The sequence below is a fragment of the Nymphalis io genome, chromosome 1, assembly GCF_905147045.1.
Source record: "Nymphalis io chromosome 1, ilAglIoxx1.1, whole genome shotgun sequence".
NCBI lineage: Eukaryota > Metazoa > Arthropoda > Insecta > Lepidoptera > Nymphalidae > Nymphalis > Nymphalis io.
The window spans coordinates 13,928,259-13,947,348 of record NC_065888.1 but is presented as its reverse complement, the minus strand read 5'-3'; the positions used below and the strand labels follow the sequence as shown (position 1 = coordinate 13,947,348).

The 19,090-nt window shown below is 35.5% G+C and overlaps 4 protein-coding genes across 4 annotated transcripts; 2 read left to right on the top strand and 2 right to left on the bottom strand.

Moving 5' to 3' along the window:
* Positions 1 to 752: 752 nt before the first annotated feature.
* On the bottom strand, positions 753 to 1,517 carry LOC126770559 (protein lethal(2)essential for life-like). The gene has a single exon (XM_050490017.1). The coding sequence runs from the start codon at positions 1,387 to 1,389 to the stop codon at positions 871 to 873; it is 519 nt and encodes a 172-aa protein (XP_050345974.1). The 5' UTR covers positions 1,390 to 1,517; the 3' UTR covers positions 753 to 870.
* Positions 1,518 to 2,792: 1,275 nt separating this feature from the next.
* On the top strand, positions 2,793 to 3,518 carry LOC126770503 (alpha-crystallin A chain-like). Its single transcript, XM_050489920.1, has one exon. It carries the CDS (start codon positions 2,874 to 2,876, stop codon positions 3,468 to 3,470), a length of 597 nt encoding a protein of 198 aa, XP_050345877.1. The 5' UTR covers positions 2,793 to 2,873; the 3' UTR covers positions 3,471 to 3,518.
* A 1,430-nt stretch (positions 3,519 to 4,948) lies between these two features.
* Positions 4,949 to 5,773, bottom strand: LOC126770540 (protein lethal(2)essential for life-like). The gene has a single exon (XM_050489984.1). It carries the CDS (start codon positions 5,689 to 5,691, stop codon positions 5,134 to 5,136), a length of 558 nt encoding a protein of 185 aa, XP_050345941.1. The 5' UTR covers positions 5,692 to 5,773; the 3' UTR covers positions 4,949 to 5,133.
* Positions 5,774 to 6,813: 1,040 nt separating this feature from the next.
* LOC126770134 (myrosinase 1-like) lies at positions 6,814 to 18,603 on the top strand. Its single transcript, XM_050489313.1, has 9 exons — positions 6,814 to 6,928; positions 8,333 to 8,442; positions 13,899 to 14,091; positions 14,667 to 14,838; positions 16,043 to 16,250; positions 16,496 to 16,590; positions 16,702 to 17,004; positions 17,428 to 17,669; positions 18,367 to 18,603. Exons 1-9 carry the CDS (start codon positions 6,882 to 6,884, stop codon positions 18,488 to 18,490), a joined length of 1,494 nt encoding a protein of 497 aa, XP_050345270.1. The 5' UTR covers positions 6,814 to 6,881; the 3' UTR covers positions 18,491 to 18,603.
* Positions 18,604 to 19,090: the final 487 nt, after the last annotated feature.

The following is a 19,090-nucleotide window of genomic DNA, read 5'->3' as shown; positions in this document are numbered from 1 at the left end:
TTTTATTTTAGTGCAAACACTGCAAAATGAAGGTTCTTAGTATATTTGTAGTAACGTTTGTTTGTTATCTATAAAACATTTCAATATATTAAAAATAGAATATAGGTTATTCAAATTTATGAAAATAGTTTTCTTTAATATTGTTTTAATTTTCTTTGTTATTTGCTCTGACAAATAATGTAAAGTACTCCGAATATGAATGAATCGAATCAATTATTATATGGGTAACAGCGCCATCTGTTTACATAAAAGTGAATCAAATAAGGCGTCTCGCCATACTTGCATTTATAGTCATTTTAGGCAACACTAGATGGCGCTAATACTTCAACTTAACATTGTATCCACTGACTGCAATATTGATATGTGAAACAGCATTAAAATTTTAATTTTCAAGTGCAGTTATAAAACGTAAACGTTGTTTTATCGAATATATAATTATAAAATAAGTAGGTAAAATCTAGTAGGTAATTAGATCACACAAATTTTTTCATAATGGATTTCATAATATTAAAATTTGGAAAGCAATTGATTTCTTTGAATAATTATATTGTTTACGTAATTATATAAATTAAACTTAGTCATAAACAATTGGAAAGTCCAAAATGTATGAATTGAGCGTTTGTCAAAATATCGGTCTTTTATAAAAACGATGTTTGCAGAAAATGAAATTGTCACATGAATGGTATATCAAACTTATTTTTTTTTTAATTTGTGAACCAATTAATCAATTAGATTAAAATAAAAAACACAAATGACTAGGATGCAATATATTTGCACAAACAAATAAAAAACATACACGCACGAGATCAGAATAAGATTCTATTAGGAATGTCCACACTCGAACATTTAAAATTAAATATAAATGCAAGTTTAATTTTCATCTTGTCCGCTATCTTCAGTCTTCCTCACAGGTCCAGTCTGAACAATGGGTACCACTCGTTCATTTTCAACCTTCGGAGGAGCCTTTAAAGGTGCGGTTATACTCAGCACGCCGTCTGAAGACAGCTTTGACATCACAGAATCCTCTTGTATACCGTCTGGGAGACGATACCGCCTCGTGAAACTACGAGAAATGAATCCATGTTCGTCTCTTTTTTCTTCGTGCTTGGCTTCAATTATTAAAAAGCCGTCTACTGTCTTGACGGATATCTCTTCAGGAGCAAAATGTTGAACGTCCAAATTCACTTGGAACTTATCCTTTTCCTCTTTAATTGTGGATCCTGAATCATGCTCGGTAGCCTGAAGGTTTCTCCATGGTCTGTAGTAATTCCTATTAGTTTGAGGGACGGCAACAATTGTCAAAATGTCGTTGGGCGTCAGCCCTAAGCCGAAGTTCTGTTCCATTAAGCGCCGTGGACGTGAATCAAAGAAAAATGGATGAAATGCCATTTTAGATACTTTTTAATTCACCTTGATTGTAATTAACAGTTTATATTTGACAATTTAGTAAGACTAAGTATTTTCGCTTGCTCACACTCGTCACTGCTGTCACTACGTTTTAATATGTAATGAATGACGCTCAGAAACGCCGGTAATGTTTATATACCCGTAAGCGCCCTCTAGCTACGAGGAGAAAAGTACAGAAACGTCTAGATAATCTAGAACGTTGGCGAATACGCAGGCGTTGAGTCGCGACGGGGTTTATAAACCTGTGGCTTATCAGATATCAGAAATATTTTATACTATACAATTTAACTGTACTAATATGAATATTATATAATACTAAACTTTTCTTCAGTCACAAATCTTGGATACTATTCTTTTTTTTTTTGTTATATCATTTTCTTATTTTAGCTTATAAAACAAGTAAAATACATACACACATAAATATAAAAATACATAAACACATAAATATAAGCCCACTTTATAAACCTTAAGTGCAATATTTTAATATTCAAATTAAGTATATTATTTAACATTTTTGAATTTACAAATAAAATGAAACAATTTTAAACTGTTTACAATTTCTGCTATTGTGCTTACAGCCACTCGACACTAGATGGCGTATATGATTCTATTTTTCTCGAAAAAACCGTATGCACATGCAATAGTATTCATAAATGAATACTTTTAAGAAAATAAGATATGAAACTTAAATTAATAATGTTTTACTTCAAAATGATTTTAAATTAAATTAACAAAGAATGATACACAGTCACACATAATATATTCAACAGATAGCAATAGTGTACATATATACAAATATATACTCCGTTTAAAAAATAACTCGGTATGTTATTCATGTTTATTTAATTTTCAAAAAATATTTATTATACGAGTATTGTTGTGATAAGAAATTATATCTTTAAAAGTAATTGCTATTGTATTTTCACATGTCACGTAGAACAGAAATAATAATAGAAACGTACATGTTTCACGAAAACTTATACATGCATTTTAGATTAATTCAAGTTTAATAGAAATACATGCCTCTTATCACACTGTAGATACTAATATTCATTCGACATTTTGATTCAATCTGAAATTAATTTTAAGCAAACGCAAAACAACAAACTTTAACGTTTTAACAAAATAAAAAACTAAGACTATCTTAACGATAAAATAAATTTCAAATTGAATATTATTAGCTATTAAAATAAAAAATACGATGTAATATTATATATATTATTCCGTTTTGTTTTAATACATTAATAGATAAGTATTATGTTTCATAAAACCAAACCCCATAAGACATCGCTCATTAATAGCAAAAATTCTAAGAAAAAACATGGTTACCTTTGTACTGTTATTTGTCCAAAGGTAGACATATTTTTTGCTGCGCGAAACGTCATGCGCCCTTGCATCCCTTTATCTGAATCAAATAGCCGGTTACAACGCAATACGTTTTATCCCTCCTTAAAATTATATCGAAAATGTCTTACCTACCATATGTTTGTGACTTCGATCGGCACAATCGTATGCCATTGCGATATGCCACGTCTTTCATGCCGGAAAATTTATTCGAAGCGATTGACGTATCAGACTTGGAGTACTTCCCCAAGCTGTCTAAGTTCAACGGCGTCGGGAAACCTAGCAAGGATCGTTTTGAAGTGTATTTAGACGTAGAGGATTACGGCCCTGATGATATAACAGTGAAGACGATTGACGGCTTCGTAGTCATCGAAGGTCAGCATAAGGAGAAACGGGATGAGTATGGTTGGGTGAAGCGTCAGTTCTATCGCCGGTGCCCTTTACCTGAGGGCTATAAAACTAAGGCTCTTTTATCACAATATTCTTCGGATGGTACCCTGATAATAACAGCGGCTCTGGTAAAATGTAATGAGGGAAAGTGTGAGATGCCGGTGCAAGAAAAGAATGGAGGTGAAGGCATACCTACTAAGAAAAACCAGGATGACGCAGGCGCAGAGTCCGGGGATGGTGAAAACGAGTCTGAGAAGAAACCGGTTAAACCTAAACCTGCTAATGAAGATGCCCTGGATCCTACTAATAATAGTAACAAGCAAGAGTAAACGGTAACGTCTCCTAAGCTTGACATAGCATATTGTTTCAAATTAGAATAGATGAAATAAAATATGTAATGGAATATCATATGTTTTATTTAATATAACGTAATTTTGAATGAAACAAATTTATAAAATATATAATATTTTATAACAAGACTAGTTTTTTTTAAATATTTATTGACTACGTATAAAGTATTCATAATGTTAATCTCATTAGTTCATATTTCTTATTGATTCATTCATTCATTATTTTAATAACAAAGACAATACACAAACATCTATTATACATTTTATTGGATGTGCTTAAATGCAAGTTGGCCGGGCAGGGGTTCTACTTATGCTGGAATTTACTCACATTGGCTGAAATCCATTATAAAATGATACTTCAGCTGAGATGTGCATCCGAGTTTCTACATAAAATGGTACAATATACTAAAGTATAAAGAACCATTTTATTAAGCTCTATCAAATATATCTCGTTTATATAAATTGATATCGTCTCGTCGGGCGCTAGGCAACGCAGTATTGATTTGTGTTTTGTCTATACGTCAAGTAAATATTTCATTACAGTTCTATATATATATATATATATATTTCCTTACTTTACTCATACTTACAATAATAATAATTGGTGGGCGATACTTTGTCCCTAACCACTTGTCAACGTTATCTAACATTGAAATGGCAATAATAAAACCCATTTAAATAAATCGGTCCATTGTTATTTGTGAGGATGCGATTATTCCGAAAAGATTGTTTATTAAGAGTTGCCATAATTTATTTAACTAATATAATACATATTATGATAAATTTTGTTAATTACTTTAGTGTATTTATAATTTAATCTATGATTAGTCTGTTTATCTATGATTTTTTTTTATGAAAAAAATCTTAGGCAATAAATTAGGAATTATGTTCTACAAGATTCTATAAATAGATGTCTAAAGAACCTGGAAGTTTCTATTCGTTGATTTTTGTCTATAATCAAATTTATTTGATATGCTTATTATAGGCGGGTATATGATTCACGTTAAAATGGAATTAATAAGTTTCATGTTGACATAAATTAAAAGACGAATCTTTAATAAGCGCTTGAGCAGAGTTCAATTATTTTAATAAAATATTTTAACAGATGTAATTAAACATAATATTAATATAATAAAGTCACAGAAAAATATGCCAGTCTTTGACTTTTATAGTGAAGAAAGGCTTTTTAAAATAATCGTATACTTACCTTCCTTATTTATAAGTTAATTTTGATAAAAGTTGTTGAATCATATTAATTGTATAATTTGTAAATTAATAAAAATAAATTATTGTTATTTTTCTACTATTGACCGCCGCGTATAGCTCAGTCTTCTGAGATGCATAATACACATTATAATACATATTATCAGGTCATACTATGTACATGAACTCTGGATAAAAATAGAGTGTCTGGAACAATCTGGAAGGCATGGAATTTGGAAATAAAAAACAAGGTGTTTACATTTATTTTATCACTTTAATTTACATTTAATATAAATATAAAATCAGTACTTAAAAAGAGTAGGTAGGACAATAAAAGAAAATGAAATTATTTACAAACGATAAAAGGTACGATGGGCATATACAGTCTTTATATAATTATCACAATAAAACAATAGTGAGATTAATCACATATTCAAATTCACTCTTTCATCGACTCAGAATGTGAAATTTGCTTTTTAATGGGTCCAGTTTTAATAATTGCAATAATCTTTTCTCCGGTAGATGGCAATGGAAGTACTTTCGGTGCAGTGATGGTCAATACGCCGTCAGATGACAATTTAGACTCGACAACATCAGGAAGACATCCTTGCGGCAAGGCGTAACGTCTCACAAACTGCCTCGATATATACCCGTGCTCATCTCTCTTCTCTTCATGTTTCCCTTCGACAGTCACAAAACCATCGACCACTTTCACGCTAATTTCGTTTGGAGCGAAATGTTGCACGTCCACATTGACTTGAAACTTCTCCCCATCGGATGACAATTGCGACGCCTCCTTCAGAGCTAGCTGGTTGATCCCAGAGCTTAACTGTTCCATTTGCCTGATCATGTTTTGCCATGGTCGGTAAATGGTATCCCAAGGCCTCATTACCTCTTGCGGTACAAGATCGAGGGTTTGATAGAAATCCGGTCTGATTAAATCCCGTTCTACCATCCCGAATGGTCTGCTATCGTACAAAAATGGAATGAGAGACATTGCTGTTTATGAGTCTTAACGTAACGTCTTAACACTGTTATGCACTGCGAACGTTTCTTATTTGATTCAACAAACTGCTGTTCGGGCGTTCGAGTCGCATTTATATACCAATCTCAGCGCCACCTTGTGCTGACGATATGAAGTAGAATATTCAAGAAAGTGCTCGCTACTATATCGTGCTGTTTCGAGAACAATCTTTATTGTTTATGTATATAGCGTTGTATTCTAGAAATGTAGCAGAAAGAATAATGTACGTCAGCGCCCTCTGTTAATGAATAGTTGTACTAGATCGACGCGAAGTTAGCTCCTAATCTAACTAGATGTCACTGTCGTCGAACATTATCAAAACTTAAATATTAGAATAAAATTAAAAATGTGTTATCGTAATTACATATTTTTTAAATACTATCAATATGCAGAGTTCAGGTCAATGCCGAGCACTTTCTTATATAACATAATCAAAGTCTTAGAGTTTGCATTAAATTAATTCATAATATTTTTTAATAACAAAAATTAACCCATTAAGTATTTAATTTCTATTTATTTAAAATTATAGCTTATAAATACATAATATTCGCGTCGAATAAAGATCCTCGATCCTTTTAATAACAGCATAAGTAAAAAGTTCGGCGTCAACGAGGTATCATGCTCTAAAATATTTTAAATACCTTTCTCTATCTGGCATTTCATGCGTATTAAGCAAATTTAAATTTAAATCTGACTTGGTCGATCTCGGAAAATGGAGTCTGGAGCTTCAACAAAAGTCAAAGACAAAAATCTTTATTCAATATAGAAGCGTTACACTTACTTATTGAGTGTCATAAATCTACTAGCGGTTCGGAAATAAACAACTCAGACCTTAGAAAAAAACTTACTCGACTTGAGGCGTGTATCAATTTGGTGTAATTAAAGTCAATAACGCAAATCACTTCACAATCATGTCAAGCGGTTTCTTCTTTGTTCTTAAAGAACTTTCTTCGTTGATTTCAGTACAAAAGTGTACGTTTCTATTACAATTTGTATGAGCCAGTACAAAATGTGGCGGGAAATGATAATTATATATATTTAATTAAGTAATACAGTCATTGACATTAGTTACTGATAATTAATTATATATTTTATAAATAACAAATGCAATGTCAACGGGCTATCAATCAGTCGTAGTGCGAACGTCCAGCCAGTGAGTTGAGATGTATAGCCGGAGAATTATAGTTGTTACGCTTCTCGTGGCCTTTGAGTAAGTGATTTATATAATAATGTTATATTTCTTTTATTGACATGGTTATAGAGCTTTGTGCAAGTACGTCTGGATCGGTACCATCCACTCACGACACATTCTACCGCCAAACAGTAATATTTAGCATTGTTGCGTTCCGATTCGAAGGGTGAGGGTACCAGTGTAGGTACCTATAGGCACAAAGAACAAAACATCTTAGTTCTCAAGGTTGGTTGCGCATTGACAATGTAAGGAATGGTTAATGTTTCTAAGAGTACCGATTTACTTGTATACTTGCGGTGGTGTCCACTTACCTATATTTTGCCCAATTTGCAAGACTGCATTATTATTATAAAAAAAATAATTAATAAAATTGACACTTCATTAACTATCGATCGATATCATTGTACGAATTATTAAATTTATAATTTTTAACAGCCTTACTTATAAACGCTGCTTTGCGAATTATTACTTAAACAACTTGACTTCTTCTTTCAATGTCATATTAATAATGAAAGAAAAAGAGAAATCAGTGTATTAATAAATGGGGGCTAAGTAAGGCCGTTAGATTTAGCACTTATCTAAAAATAAAAAGCGTCAATGCTGAAGCTGAGGTACCCACTATATTAAAAAAACCTACCTACCAAAAACTTCTAACCGTTATTCGTAGTATTAATCCTTAAATAGCAAGCAAATGGCGGCTTTTTAAACACTCCTTGTCGACAATAATTCGGCAATCCATTAACAAAATAAGTCCTTTCTTAAATATATCATCTGGGAATGAATATATGGATCAAGTCAATGATTTTTTTTCTTCTTTTTACATTTTTATTACATTAGATTACATTAGACGAATTATTATATCATATGATTATGTTCAAGTATTATTATAATAATAATTATATAATAATAAGACATATATAATCTATATAAATTATTACCTAACCGAATTTATAATTAATCTGTGTACACATACATATAATACATATATATACTTTAATAGTTTTAATATATAAGAAATATAATTGGTATCATTGCCTATGACTATTTATTTGATTTGACATAAGTATTTAATGCTTCCCTTTTTTGCATAAGACAAGTTGTCGGTATCTTCTGTTAGTAAAATAGTTTTTTGTATGTTCTTATAATGAAATTATAATCAAAAGTGAAATTATAGTATTATTATATCTATAATTTTAATACTTAACGTTAAAATATAGTCTACAGTTAACTTTCTATGAAAATACCACAGCTGGGAAAAAGCCAAAAAGGTCAAAGGCTTAGAGATTATTCCATCACGCTGCTCCTCAGTCAGTTATTCGATTCTTTTGATATACTCGTATTTATAAAATGTATTCAACACTTCTGCTTATTTATTCCTCTAGCGCAATGATTATGTATATTTAATATCCATTAAATTCCTAGGGCTGCCAGCGCACACTACGTCGCTCAAGAAAGAATATGCTTCCCCGAAAGTTTTCAGTTTGGTGTAGCAACAGCCTCTTACCAAATCGAAGGAGCGTGGAATGTATCAGGTATTATTTAGATTTTTTTATATTGTTTGTAAGCCAGCGTCTGGCCGTTGTCTTGCCTGGTGTTAAGCATCGACACGGTCTAGGACGTTTGCCTAGAAGAAACCTGTTTACTCTAGATTTGAAGACACCAACGTTGTACCTATCAGGAAATACAGACTCAGGCAACGTATCCCACGTAGTTTAAAATAATTAAGACTTATAGTTAAATTCCTGTTACAAAGGTTGGCAAAAGATCACTGCAGCGATAAGGATACTAACAAATTGTCACTTTATATCGCAATCGAATCGAACCGTGATCGTTGCCGTTTATCCGTTTACATATTCTTTAATTTAATTATCGATTATTGCCATAAGAGTTAACAATTACGTTTTATTTTAATACAGAAGTATATGTTAATGTATTATCGTTTCAATTATTCAAAGTAGGATCGGAATTGAATCGGGAACGTACAATAGCAGTTATATATTAATAGAATTCGGGCCCAACGTCCCCTTTGCCCGCTTTTAATCTTCTGTATATGCTGCGATATAATTATTTTTGTGTACAATAAAGTTTAAATAAATAAAAAGTTATTTCTCATAATTATATTAATAGCAAAGAATCATTATTTAAAACAAGAATGAATTCAATAAACGCAAATGCAAAGTTGACGCGCTATCGTATATGCATTGATTTGTTGACATTTTATTGTGGTTGATTAATAAATACCTAATATAAAATGTAGTAAGCAATTGTTCTTACATTATATCCATTATCGTTTGAATGAAACGTTTTTATTTAATTTCTTAGTAAAATAAAATATGCAAATTAAATTATCGGATGAACACTAAGACAAAAGTTTACATATCTACATCGTGACGTCATAACGGCATCCTGTGCAAACGAAATATTACATCATTGATTAGATTAAATAGCAACAAAAACTAGTTTTAAACAAAAGTATATGGGCCGCCTAGATATGTGAAATCTGCAGATTTAATCCCGATGGCCTCATGACGTTTATTGTCGTGCTAGTATCTAACATAAGCTATTACGCTCAATTGGAGGGGAAAAGCAGTAAAATGAAAATAGTATCATGAATTTGTGCAACTATATCTATATTTATACTATTCGTACTTATATCTCAGCCATGTCCTTGCTCTGCTATATGGAAATAAAAAGATATATCAACCTTTTTTATATATCTTTTTTGTAGTCTGGTGATTATTTCAGTGTATAAAAAAGCATTTAAGTGAATTCATTTTCGTTAATTCATTATATTTAAATTTTTTATTTATTTGATTTCGACTTCATCAAGGCAGCGACGAGAGTCATTAAAAAAACACGATTAAAAAACATACACACACAATTTTTATTTACATAATACTGCATTCAGTCACCTGCGGCCAAACCAGCACCACACGTATTGACTCGTCATTCCTGCGGATCCTGCTGGGGAGGAGGAGAGGGTGGCATGGGTACTGGGCAAGCCCGTGTTGCCATAAAGTCGCCAGGCCCAGGCGTAGCAGCATCCACGGAGAGGACACTTCGCTCACCTGTCTTGCAGGTGGAAAACAACACGGAGAGTGGCAGTCACCGGTTATAAGTCAGCACGAATAGGCGTAAGTGCGGACGCCAGGGGCCACTCTTGACAGTAGGAGGATCCATCGTAGATCCATTGATCAGTTACCGCCTGCTTTAAGTCGGGCAGCCCCCGATCAATAAGGTACTGATCCGCCTCAGCGTTAACTTGTTCCGCCTGGGTGAACGGAACACAAGCCTTACAGCTAGACGTTGACGCTGTGACATTATCCACCTGCTCAAAGGAACATAAATCCCAAAACCCACACCAACGCTGCTTACATGCGCTTTGCGACATGGAATGTCCGAACGATGAGGACAGGCTTCCCGAACACCTACGGAAGCTCCGATTGCGCCCAAGAACTGCGCAAAACTTACAGTATCGACGTGGAGCTTACAAGGCTCAATATTGATATTGTAGCCTTACAAGAGACCAGAACTGAAGACGAAGGGTCTTTGCGTGAAGCTAACTACACTTTTTACTGGAAGGGCAAGAGTTCCTTGGAAACACGAGAGCATGGTGTAGGTTTCGCGGTTCGAAACCATCTCATCAACGCCATAGAAACACCTGTAGGCGTTTCCGAGCGAATTATGGTCTTGCGTCTAAACACAAAAAGCGGCTTTGTCACGCTAATCTCCGCTTACGCACCGACGCTTAGTTCAAAACCCGAGACCAAGGATCAATTCTACGGCCAGCTCGATGAGACAGTGCGCAGGGTAAATCCAACTGACAGACTGCATATTTTGGGTGACTTTAATGCCCGCGTCGGTCAGGGCACATCAGCCTGGCCTGAATGCCTCGGTGCACACGGCATAGGGAAGCTTAACGACAACGGACAACGACTGTTGGAGTTTTGCTCAAGGCACCAGCTGTGTGTTACCAACACCTTTTTTAAAGGCAAAATGATGCGGAAAGTCTCGTGGATGCACCCTCGATCTAAACACTGGCACCAATTAGACCTTGCTCTTACAAGAAGGAGGGATCTACGGGAAACGCTCCACACGCGGGCGTTTCACAGTGCCGATTGTGACACCGATCACAGCCTCGTTGCTACTAAAGTCCGACTTGTCCCTAGAAGAGTCCATTCTTCCAAGCCACCCGGTCGTAAAAAGATAAATCTTTTCAAGACTCGTGACATGGAAGTAGTGGAGTCATTTGGGGAACTCGTCCGCGAAGAAGTTGCAACTTGGGATAGTACGGCATCAGCGCGAGTCGAATGGGAAAAAGTCAAGTCTCTTCTCACTGACACTGCAGGCAAGATTTTTGGCTATCAAAAGGCAAAATCTTACGACTGGTTTCAAGAAAACGAGGAGCACTTACTTCCCTTGATTGACTCGAAACGCCAAGCCGCTTTAAATTTTCGCCTTAACCCTTGCGATGCGACGCGTAAAGATCTCACGAAGGCAAAAGCCTCACTCCAGCGTAGCACGCGCTTCTTTGTAAATGCGTATTGGACAGAGCTTTGCCAAAGCATCCAAGCGTGCGCAAACGCGGGGGATATTGGCGGGGTGTACGCGGGCATCAAAAGAGCTCTTGGACCTACTCCAAAAAAGACGGCACCTCTCAAGGAAACCGACGGTTCTGTTATAACAGACAGCACCCGTCAGATGGCAAGATGGGTAGAATACTACAAGGGGCTCTACTCGCGCCCAGTGGATATTCAGCCAGAAGCAATGGAGCTTGTCCCGAATCTGGCAACTTGGCACGAGCTAGACGTTGCACCCACAGTAGAGGAACTTTATCTGGCCGTCAAGAAGCTCAAATGCGGAAAGAGCCCCGGAAAAGACGACGTTGTCACCGAAGTCGTCAAGCTTGAGTGCCTCTTGCCCATCCTTCATAACCGCCTGGCTAAGTGCTGGGAAGAAAACTACGTCCCTCAGGATATGCGAGATGCTAACATCGTCACTCTTTATAAAGGCAAAGGCGATCGTGGCGACTGCAACTGTTACCGCGGTATATCTCTTCTTAGCATCGTCGGTAAAGCCTTTGCCAGGGCCATTTTAGGCAAACTACAAAGGCTCGCCGACCGCGTATACCCTGAAGCACAATGTGGTTTTAGGTCCCAACGGTCAACTGTCGACATGATATTTTCACTCAGACAGCTACAAGAAAAGTGTAGGGAGCAACATACCCCCCTAGTCATTGCATTTGTAGACCTAAATAAGGCTTTTGACTCCGTGAGCAGAGAGGGGTTGTACTCGGTTCTTGTCAGAATTGGATGCCCCCCAAAACTCCTAAGGATAGTGCAATCGTTCCACGAAGGTATGGAAGTCACCGTCCTGCACAATGGCAACGCATCCACGCCATTCGACGTACGCCGTGGCGTTCGTCAAGGTTGTGCACTGGCCCCCACCTTGTTCGGAATATTCTTCTCGGTGCTTCTGAAGGTTGCTTTTGGAGATGAACAGCAAGGCGTCCACTTACACACGCGAACCGATGGTAGGCTGTACAACATCTCAATGCTCAAGTCCAAACGCTACAGGGAGGACCTATTTGTAGATAGTCTCCTCTTCGCTGACGACGCTGCCTTCGTTGCTCATGACCAAGCTCAACTGCAGAGTCTAATGGACAAATTTGCCAGAGCGTGCGACCTCTTCTCAATGTCCATAAACTGCAAGAAGACCGTTATTTTAGCGCAAGGATGTTTAGAGCAACCAGTCATCTTGCTTAACGGCGCACCTTTACAGGTGGTTAACAAATTTTGCTACCTTGGGTCGCATTTGTCAAGCAATCTCTCGCTTGATGCAGAGATCGACTTCCGCATCGGCAAAGCAGCCTCTATGTTCGGGAGGCTCTGTTCAAGGGCTTGGGATAACAGACACCTTACGGTAAAAACGAAAATGCTTGTTTACCAATCATGTGTCCTAAGCACACTCTTGTATGGAGCAGAAACGTGGACAACGTACGCAAAACAAGAACGCCGACTAAACACATTTCACTTGCGCTGTCTTCGGAACATTCTGGGCATCACATGGCAGGATCGCGTGACAAACGAGTCTGTTCTAGGCAAGGCACAGCTGCCTAGCATCATGGCCATTCTAAAAAAAAAACGGTTACGGTGGCTGGGACACGTGCATCGAATGGAGCAGACCCGTCTTCCAAGGCAAATACTACTGGGAGAGGTTGTGGATGCAAAGAGGTCTGTTGGGCGGCCTATGCTCCGTTACAAAGATTGCGCTAAGCGTGATATGGTTGCGTTTAACATCCCTAGCAATCGATGGGAGGAACTGGCAGAGGACCGTGCCAAGTGGCGACGCCTTATTCACGAAGGTCAATCAAAGCATGACAATGACTGGTTTAAACTACTAAAAGAAAAACGCACTAGGCGTTATGAGCGGGCTTCAAACCCCCGCCCATCTGGGGGCGCATACACTTGTCGGAAGTGCGGCCGGAGGATCCTCTCTCGCATTGGTCTTTTCAGTCATGAACGCAAGTGCCTTCGCGATGCCGCTTAAATCATCTGTCAAAGATGCAGAGGCCTATATATATATAATACTGCATTAAGTGAATTACTCTTTAGCCTACTCTTTCACTTTTTTTTACCAGTACAACGCAATTGAAGCTTGCTCCTTGTGGTAAATTAAGTAGTAAGACAGCAATCGCACACGATTGGTTAACGTGCTTTCCTCTGCGAACTCCCAAACTTCGGGCTTCTACTGAGAATTTCTAGACAGGAAAACTCAACACATTTTTATTAATCCAACCCGGGACTTGAACATAAGCCCTCAGGATCTGTTGTCTCATAGCCATCACACCAACGAGGCAGTATACAAGTATACTTATGAAAGAAAATTGCAATCACTTAGCATCCAAGACAATGTGTACAAGTCATGGCGTCACATCAATAGAATTTTTAATTCTACGTCTTTTTTTTTTTTTTTTTTTGATTCTCAGGTAAAGGTGAAAGTATATGGGACAGCTACACCCATAAGTATCCAGACCGAATTTTTGATCACAAAACTGGAGACGTCGCCGCCGATTCCTATCACTTGTTCAAGGAAGATGTGAAACTGATGGTCAAGCTGGGCGTTCAGTATTATCGCTTCTCGATTTCATGGCCGAGAATCCTTCCTAATGGCTTGAGCAAGTAAGTCATGAAGAAGTTATTTCAGATTCTACTATTTTTGAAGATAAAACTTGAAAATACCCACAAGCTAATTATATATGCATTCAAATCATTAAAAACTAAAATATACGATATAATTATTATTATTATTATTACATGTGTTTACTGGGTTGTAAATATGTGTAGTTTATTAAATATTTAGTATCTCCTTTTTATATGTAACTGCACTTACCTGTTCTCTTACAAAATTCTTTCACCAAAGGTAGTCTGTGAGAGATCGCTATAAGCGATAAGACCGCCTTTAGGCACCATTTTTTTTTTTCTATTTGTTTTCTATTTCTTTTATCTTATTTATATGTCGTGCAATAGGTATTAAATAAATAAATAAATATTTTGAGTTTGCGTACCTTGCATTATTAATTTAAATCTGATTTTTCATAAACGCAATTGAAACTGTTGGCAAAAAGTCTATTAAAATCTTTATAAACGAAAATAAATGAATTTACGTCATTTTTAATCATTCGGTCTTAGGTTAAGGTCTGCATGCGATTAAGGAATGTGCGAATATGTAATGCATTAAAAAACATATTTTCCAGCGAAATAAATAAAGATGGTATCAGATACTATAATGAACTTATGGATGAGCTAATTAAATATAATATTCAGCCAATGGTGACCATGTACCACTGGGACCTGCCAAAATCTCTCCAAGAATTGGGTGGCTGGACTAATCCTATCATTGCTGATTATTTCGTGGATTACGCTAGAGTAAGTGAAACTAAAATACTATTTTTAGTTTAAGAAAAACATAAAGAAAGACATAATTAATTAATTTAATTTAACTAATTTTTAATAACCGTTATTTTTTTAAGATATTTTTATATTATTTATTATCTTTTAGTTTAGTTTAATTTTGTTTTGCTTTAAAATTATTTATTTTTATTTTGTAAATGATAATTTTTATAAGATTTCTGTTTTTCATGTTTGTTCTAATGTTACTAACTAATGTACATTTTTTTATTGTTTTTTAGCCTTCGTATACGCATGTAATGTCCACATCGAGAAGACTAAATTGTAAATATTTTCGGTTAAATATATGACTGTATGTCATTGTTAATTGTGGACAGTTTTTTTAACTAAATTAAAAAAAAAAAAGAAATGCTTGTATTGTTCTTATATGCCTATTTAAGAAATATGCTGCTGCGATATTTTTTTGAGTGTAAGGCTATGTATATTCAATTCAAGTTCAACGTTACGTCTTTCTATATGTACATATGTATGTTGATGCTAATCTTAGAAACTGGGTTGGGAACTTTCATATCCGCTAATAGCCTGATTGATTCACTAAGAAGACTTTGACAATAGATTATGTATATTTTATGAAAATTCGTCATATAGTTTTATAATTGTATTTGTCAATGAAATGATTCCTCTGTGTACGCTGCGTAAATTATTATATGAAAATATTGTATAATAAAATAATTATCATTCTGTTCAAAACAAAAGTCCGCATCACGTGTAGCGTCTTCGTAGTTTATCTACTTAGTAGCACCCCTGATATACCGGGCTGGGTTACTAGTGTATACATTTATGAAATGCTATCTCTTTCTTGCAATTACCTCATGGGATATTTTTTTCGTAATATATATAATTTATTTGCCTTTATGTCCTTATCCAAACTCCATGTTAACTGTCTGTAAAATTTCATTGAAATTTGTTAAATGGCTTAATCCTAATGATGTAACGAAAGGACGAACAGAATTACCGTTGTACCATTTATAGTTAGTTAACCACTTCACTTAGATGATGGAAGAGTAATATATCTTATATGGCGTATATATGTTTTCATATTTATTATACGAATTACTTTTATTTTTATACTTGCAGTAAAGTTCCAGTAATGTAATGTTATCTTAAAATTTGATCAACTTCGTTATAAATTAAAGACATTCATAATTGTCCTCAATTTCAGGTTCTATTCAATAATTTCGGGAACAAGGTGAGCGCTTGGTTGACATTCAATGAGCCACTATCATTCTGTCAAGGCGGGTACGGCGGGCTGGACGCGCCGGGTGACCAAGCTAGCGGATTTGAAGACTATCTCTGCGGGCACAATGTCCTGCGCGCGCACGGAATGGTCTACCGCATGTACCAGGAAGAATTCGAAGCAAAACTTTTGAGTAATATTGAAAATATTAATACGTTGTAAAGGAGTTTCTTCATAAAAAAGGGCTACATATAAAACCTCCCGATAAAAACCCTTGAGAAAATTGAGTTATGTGTCAATTTTAGGTGCATTTATTTAATTTTGATGTCATATTTTTTTATATGCCGAAAACTTACACGCCTTATCCTCCCATGTATTTTTACATTTGTACTAATTTATTTTTTGTTGTTATTCTATTCTAAGACTGACTTCTTACAGCAAGCGTCGGAATTACACTAGATTTTTCATGGCTCGAGCCAGCTAAGGAATCATTAGAAGATAAAATTGCTGCAGAAACAGCCAGACAGTTCTTTGTGAGTACATGTACTAGTTGCATAATTTGACACATGGTTTTTATGTAATTCGCCAATTCACTACAACTGAATATAAATAATGTCAATTGACGAAATATATAATTCTTGCAGTTCGGTTGGTTCGCACATCCTATATTTTCCCAAACCGGTGACTATCCACAAATTATGAGGAAAAGAATCGACACAATATCCAAAAAACAAGGTTTCCATCGCTCTCGTCTCCCATACTTTACGCCAGACGAAATAGAAATGATACGAGGTTCGGCAGATTTTCTGGGCTTAAATCATTATACTACGTACTTGGTGGCTAAAAGCAAAAAGAAAATCCCTTCTGAGCCGTCTTTCGCAGCTGACATGGGAGGAATAATATCCCAAAAATCATCGTGGCCTAAATCGAATTCAACTTGGTTGAAGGTATGTATATAAAAATTGAATACCAATGCTACGCATTTATCGTTGTTAAGTTTGTTAAGAGCAGCAATATAAGTTACTTAGCTTGACATTTCTTGACGTCGACGTGGATACTTGTATTATTACAGACAAACTATTATGATATTCAAAAATAATGCCCACTAGGGAAACTAGCCGCGAGGTAATTTATTTACAAATTATGCTGATTTCACCAATACCACAATATGTTATCACTTACAGTTGCTATATACAAAGCATTTTCTATTTCATCAAACGAAATAATTGTAGGTTTTTTTAAGCTCTTGTGAATGGGTATATGATAAAAGTTTAAAGTAAACATTGAACTGCCACCGGTAGAAATGAAGACATATTTGTCCAAAATATATTCTTGTAAATGTCAAAATATTTTCTTTAATTTCATTATAGGTGGTGCCGTGGGGCTTCAGATTATCCTTGAACTGGGTAAAACGTGCTTACAACAACCCTCTGGTTGTGATCACGGAGAACGGAGTTTCTCTCGAGAAAGGTTTGCTGGACAAACGACGTATTGAATACATAGAGGGATACCTCAAAGCGTTACACTCCGCTATTACGAAGGATCACTGCAACGTGTATGGATACACATATTGGAGCTTGATCGATAACTTCGAATGGACTAGAGGATATTCGTGAGTTCTGATAATAGCTTGTAACAAAAATTATCTTCACCGTTTCATTAGCGCATTATATATTTATTGCATTATATGTTTGATATTCAAAATTATTTGAACGAAATTAGATGTATTTTTTTTTATTTACTAATAGTAAAAGTGTACAACGATGCTTAGTTTTTTTATATAGGTAATAAGGGAAATTAGGACGGCCAAATGAACCACTTGATGGTTTGTGGTGATCACCGCCCATTGACATTGGCGAGAGAAATATAACCCATTCGTTATATCACCAATGCGCCACCAACCTAAGGAACTTAGATGTTGTGTCCCTTGAGCCTGAAGTTACGCTAGCTCACACATCCTTCAAACCGGAACACAACAATATCAAGTACTGCTGTTTTGTGGTAGAATATCTGATGAGTACCTACCCAGACGAGCTTGCACAAAGCTCTACCACCAGGCTATGCACTTTTGTAATTGACATCCATATTAGATATACTATTATTGTTGTATAAAATTTTTTTTCAATGCTTTATATGTATGTTGTAAGTATGCAAATCCAAATAAATAAATAAATGTGCGCGTATTGTGGTCTGGTTTCCTACGAAATTTTCTTTAAAGGACATGATTTTTTTTTACTTACCAATATACTTAACTTATAAATAATACTTTATATTATACATAGTATATATTTAACTACTCCCATTTTCAGAGAACGTTTCGGCTTATACCAAGTCGATTTCGACTCTCCAAACAAGACACGAAAACCGAGGATTTCCAGTGAATACTTCGCAAGGCTCGCACGTACCAAATGTATGCCGTTTTGGGAATTCTAATTTGAAAATAATTTAAATACAAAATTGAATGTACCTTTACATAGTGAAGTAAAACCACCTTTATTGTAAACAAGCTTCTTATTAGTGTAATAAATTATTATTACTCGTGTGTTTTTAATGTTTTAACAAAAAAATGCAATTCCTTTTACTCTTTATTAATTATCAGGTCAACCACCTAGTGGGCGACCTGATAGGCACCTTTCATAGACACTTACTTTAAGAAATATATACTTCTTACACCGTCAACGTGTCGCCAACTACAAGATCCAAGATGCAATGTCTCATTTGTTCTTTTTCTTTCTTTCTTAATAACGTCGTTGTTTTAGTAAATAGCTTATAAGGTAGACTCCATGGTCTTGAGTTCAAAGCCAGGATCGAGTCAATAAAAAAAGAGGTTTTTCTGTTTTCAAATTCTGTGCACCCTAAAGTTTAAAAGTTATTCCCACGTCTGCACCTCGTTAAGCATTTAAAGCTGATCTTGAAAATGATCTTGTGCACTTTCCATACAGGATTGTCAACCCATTATGCTAAGAGAGTAAAATTGTTAGCACATAAGTAAACGCTCTCTCTTTAAGATTGACCACCATGATCAAAGTCAGT